This window comes from Asparagus officinalis, chromosome 4, assembly GCF_001876935.1.
Source record: "Asparagus officinalis chromosome 4, Aspof.V1, whole genome shotgun sequence".
Lineage (NCBI taxonomy): Eukaryota > Viridiplantae > Streptophyta > Magnoliopsida > Asparagales > Asparagaceae > Asparagus > Asparagus officinalis.
In genome coordinates, this window is record NC_033797.1 from 103,123,743 (window position 1) to 103,129,360 (window position 5,618).

The following is a 5,618-nucleotide window of genomic DNA, read 5'->3' on the forward strand; positions in this document are numbered from 1 at the left end:
AGCTGAGAAAACAAAATCAGCCCGTCAGTCGACTGATCAGTCGACTGATGACTAAAAAATCTGCCCGTCGGTCGATTGATCAGTCGACCGATAGACTGCAGAAACTCTGCACAGGTTGATATTTACCCAAAATTCGATCTAAACTCATCCCCATCAATCCCAAGCATGAAAAATACATGATATCAACATATATACACCAAACTAGAATGAAAGATCCACATATAAACATTTATCAAAAACCTTAAACACATAAAAACATGTTTGATACGTTTTGAAATCAATAAATCATGAAATAACTCTTGTTAAACGTTTTTTTCAGATCTAGATCTCTTTAATAAAACATTGATGATCTTTTTATAAACTGAGAAGCTCAATACTTCACATCATATACCATAAAGATTCATTCTTTGTACTAAAAATACGTTTTTGACTCAAAAAAACTCATTAAATTCAATAAATTCGTGCAAAAACAAAAGGGACAGAGTTGGGCGAGATGTTACTCGCCTCTGGGTGATGAACAACTCCTGGATCTGAGAGAGTGTGGATCCCCTTTGCTGCAATGTGCTAATTTCGCCGAAAATCCTCCAAGTTCTTTCTCAAATCACCAAGAACAAAACTAGGGTTTGAGATAGGGGAGAGGGGGCTAGGGTTTTCTCAGGTCTGAAGGTGAGAGGGGTGATTTCGGGTGAGAGGGGATATATACGAGCAGTTAAACCCGACCCAAACCCGAACCAAATCAAAACAGACCCGAAACCTGAAAAACTAAATCAGCGTATCAGTCGACTGATGTGTCGACCGATACAGTAAGTCGACTGATGTGTCGACTGATCTGGAAAAAATTCAGTTTTTTTTACATGTTTTGCTTATTTGCAAAACCATCGCACAAAATTCTACACCCATACTCTCATATCATCTCAAATAACTTGTTATCATGTACATTAATGACCTCAAGCTATTTATCATGAAAGAAATAATTATTTACTAATAATTCGCATATATTCATATAAAAATTACGGGGTTCTACAGGACCAACCGCTACGCTTCTCCCTACAGGCAGTACTGTAACAGCCAATGAAACTGGATATCTTTTTGTTGATGTCTTTGAAATGACTCTGGCACTTAGCCGCGGTCCTCGCTTTTCCACTTTTGGCGTTCTCATTCACGTACTGTGTAATTTTACCCCAGAAAGTTTCACCCTTTTGGTTGTTCCCCAACTCACTATCATTACTAACGTGAAAATAACCAGTTAGTAAAAGTATGTTGTCTTCGGTGCTCCAACTATCGTAACTTGATCTCTTTGCTGATTGTTGGGTTGGAGGCAGAAAACTATGGGGAGTATCCCCACCAACATTTCCCAAAGACATTTGGGTGGGCAAGTCTTCCATATCTGTAGATCCGCTGCTAAACCGGGGTGTCACTGGCTCACTCGACTCCGTGTTAGGACAATTCATATGGGATGGAACATAGCTGCTTCCCGGAACTGGAGGATAACCGTAAGGAAGATAAGGGTGTTGCATGCCGAAATTCGGTTGCATCATATACGGCATTTGAAAATTGGGCTGCATACCCGTATTTTGAGTATTTTTGGGGCGTTGCATATTTGGATTTTGAGGTTGAGGTTGGGTATTTTGAGGTTGGTTAGGAAAGTTGTAGTTGTAGGAAAAATTAGGATAGTTTTGTGAAGGATCCATGAAGAAGAAGTATGAAAAAACTAGTTTGAAAAACAAGAAAGAAAGAAAAAGAGTGTAGAAACTCAGATTTTTTTTGGTGTCCAAATGACACAAACTTAGTCTCTATTTATAGAGTTTGGAAAATGATAATTAATGGTATAAAAATTATAATTTAATTCATAGTATTTATCTGCAAAAATAATAATTAAAATAAGGAAGAAATCAAAAAATGCCGACCAATCAGGCCTTGATACGTGGTGCATGCTGCCACGTGTCTAGGCCTGATTGGTCAGGCATTTTTCTATTTTTTTTTTTAAAATGTGACAGCCCACCGCGGGCTCCACGCTGCAGAAAAACCAGGGGGGGAATTTTCCCCACCTGCTCCGGTATTTCAATTTCCCCACCCCCATACCCCTCCTGCTGTAGCCAAAAGACTCCTATTTCCCTACCTGTTGCAGCAAGTCTTATAGTTATAGCTGTGGATGTATTTTTTTTTTTTACTAAAGAGTTTCACGTATCTTAGCCGCGCCGCTGCAGGTGGCCCGGACATCGACCGACAATGACTTCTTAGTTATTACAGTCCCAATCAGAACTGATCTGTTATCAAAACGGTGCGCTGCGCGCGTACAAATCAGAAAACAAGATAAGCCTCAGCCCCAAGATCTGCATCCGTGATTGCCCGACCCACCACCCGCTACGGTTACAAATCACGAAACCATAAGGACTAGACAAAACCAAATATGCAAAGAAATCCAGTGAAGAGAACAAAAGGAAATAAATAAAAAGAAGCCCACAGATCCAAAACAGAAGGGGCCCACCTCTTTATCAGCCCACATGGTCTCAGTCACCGCCCCGGACAACTTTTGATCCAGTTTGAGGTCCCATCATAACAATCTTTTTCATATTGCCTTAATTACTCATCAGCGAATCACAAAATTAAACTAACAACAATTAAAGAGAACTATAGAACGTGAGAAGTCTAGCTGGCTGCACCTGAGGCGCATTCATCAAGATTAACGTGAACCATCATCACATTCAAGAAGTAGAGAAATTCCTTTGAACTACATGAATCAAAAAGAACAAAATTAAAAAACTGAGCTCAACAAAATGAAAAAAAGAACAAATCCGTGCATCATCAACAATAACATCATACAAGTCCCTGAATCAAAATGACATCCAAACTAACAACAACCCAAACAAACACCGATATCTTATCAAATTTTGAACAACCGAACCGAACTGCCCACTATTCAAAACCGAACCGAACCGAACCGAACCGTTGCACATCGGTTCGGTGCGGTTCGGTTTGTTCGGTTGTAACTTCATCAGACTTTCAATAGTCTAGCAGGAAACTATATGCAAAACTTGAATATGTTCCAAACAATAGATTAACCAGTGGCAATTCATATTCATGATAAATTGAAAAGGACTTGAAATTGAAAAGAGAAGTCAATGAGGGACTTACTTGTAAACTAGCCCCACCGAACAACTATGACGGCAGCAAGATACTATCCACAGTCAAAATACAGACCGGAGTATCATCAAGAACCGTCTCCGCAATGCGAGAACTCCCCATTCCAGTCTCCAAGCTCACATCATCGCCATGAGAACCCACGGTCAGATCAAACTTACCAGCTCCGCTCGTGGCCATGGTGGCGATGGGATGATGGGTTCCCTTCAACGACGCCTTCGGAGAATAACTGGGCAGCGCGTGGTACTGCAGCAGCGTCACAAGCTCAGCGCTGCTGAGCTTGTTCAGATCCGGAACCCCCTTCGCCTTGAAAGCCTCGTCGTTAGGCGCAAACAGCGTCAGCCCCTTGTCCTCAGCGGCCTCGAACATCTTCAGAACTCCGAGCTCTGGACGAGTCAGCATAAAAGTCTTGCACCCGGCTTTTTTTCAAGAAGAGCGGTGATGTTGGCGGTGGCAGCGGAGGGGGCGTCGAGAAGGCGGGGAAAGTAATGGGATCGGAGATCTGAGGACGGCGATCGTTGTAGGGGAATTTGCTTGACGAGACTTGGTGTACGTCGGCGACGAGCTTGGCGGGCGAGGGGCCGAAGGCGACGCTGCCGGCGGGACCGTTGTGATGTGACGAAGCCGGAGTTTCCGGGCGTTGCGGTGGTCTGGTAGAAGGTGGTGGTTGAGGGTGGTGCGCCGGGAGGAGTGGAAGCTTGGTGGGTCGTAGTAAGCCTCGAGGAGGACGAGGGAGGCGGAGGGCGGTTTTCTTGTGCCGCGCAGGACTGTGCTTGGCGCGAGGGAGGACATGGCGCGCGTTGGCGAGGACCAGGCCCAGGTCACGGTCTGGGCGGGAGTTGACCTCGTTCGCAACCTTGGTCTGGGTCAGGTAGCTGTTGTACAGGCTGTAGTTCGGGGAATCCCTCGAGGATCGGGCGGTACTGGTTGTCGGGCGGTGGTCGGCTGTCAGCGCGCCTAGGCAGGAGGGCGGCGACTAGGGAGGAAGAGGGAGGGAGGGCCGCCCATTGTCGAGAGGTTTCTGCGTTCTCCGATTGAACTGATGTGAGGCAGAGAAGAGAGAGAGAGGGAGAGGGAGCCAGGGAGGGGGAGAAAAGGAGGGAGGGAGGGGCTAACTGGGTTGAGTCAGACGTAACCGGGGTTTGAGTTGGAGGCCACGTGACGGTGGCGAAAGGAGGGGGGGAGGTTAATGGATTCCGTTGTTGGATTTGGGGAGAGAGAAGCGTGGTCCGTTACAGCTGGAAAGCTGTATCTACCTATTTATTTATTTAGTTAGAGAACTGGAAAAAAAAAATGAAGGATCTGGATGTGGTCACCACCCTGTCGGTGGTACTCTTCGCTTGCTCTACGGGTTAGGTTAGTTAGATTAAAATAAGGAGAAAGAAATACTTAGGGCTGTTGCATATGAATTACCCCTCGAATAGTCAAATCGTTACTACTTGCAAAATTACCTCCTAAATCTCATTACTTGCAAATATTTCCCCAAGATTGAATAAAAATACCCTAATCTAAGAGAGTCGGGGATCAAATAGTTTGAGGGGGGTGTTTTTACGTATACAGCCTTTGGGTTTTTCTAGCTCCCGACGTATACTACTCAAGTTAAACAAAACTCATATATAAAAAAACACAAGTAAAGAAGTTTCCCTGCAAATAATCAACCAATCAGATCAACACCGTGGGCTTTGTTACGCCCATCAGCTCGTGTAGGATGAGTGAGAAGTAAGGACGAATGATTTGGTGCCTTTCTCGCACGGTGTAATCCAATACTCATCAATCCGTTTAAAATTCAACAAACGAAGTTACTGAAAAGGATAAAAATAGAAAAAGGTGAAAATTTTATAGAGAGGGTGTTACCTTTGACATGTCTTCGTGAGGGGAGATATGTGATAAGAGCGGAAGCAGGGAATTGATATTCACACGTTAAGCCCTAAAAGATAATGTTAATATCATCTATTACGGAGATGAGTTTGTGTTCTTAATGAAAGTCTAATACATTAATGTTGTGTGTTTAAAGTAATGGAGAATACATGTAGACGTTTCACATATCTGAACTTAGAAGTGGTGCCGCTTCTTAAAAGAGCTAAATGTTTGCTCTTTAGAAAGTCCATGAACCGGGAAAAAGCACAATGCCATAACAGTGCTAAAAAATTAATTCTTATTGAAACAAGAGATTTATATATGTACGACATTCTCCGGTTCTATCAAAAAGAGTAATTAAGTTTAATGCTAAGGCAACTAAGGACTTTGATAGAACTTTGAAGTATTTGTACTAAGTAAATGTTTAAATCGAAAGAGACTTCTACATATGTATATTTATCTCATTTTGTACAATTATTTTTAAGATAAATAATATTTTTAAAATTTTGTTTTCTTCAAACAAAGTGGGGGATTGTTAGTATTTGTTTGTAAAAATAAGAGAGTCTCACAGGGGATACTTGAGCACTCTTTTAGAGATTTAAAAACATTTAATGATTATT

General features: G+C 42.7%; 1 protein-coding gene across 1 annotated transcript; it reads right to left on the reverse strand.

Annotated features, from left to right (window-relative positions):
• Nucleotides 3,150-3,697, reverse strand: LOC109837918 (fasciclin-like arabinogalactan protein 8). The gene has a single exon (XM_020406301.1). The coding sequence runs from the start codon at nt 3,541-3,543 to the stop codon at nt 3,160-3,162; it is 384 nt and encodes a 127-aa protein (XP_020261890.1). The 5' UTR covers nt 3,544-3,697; the 3' UTR covers nt 3,150-3,159.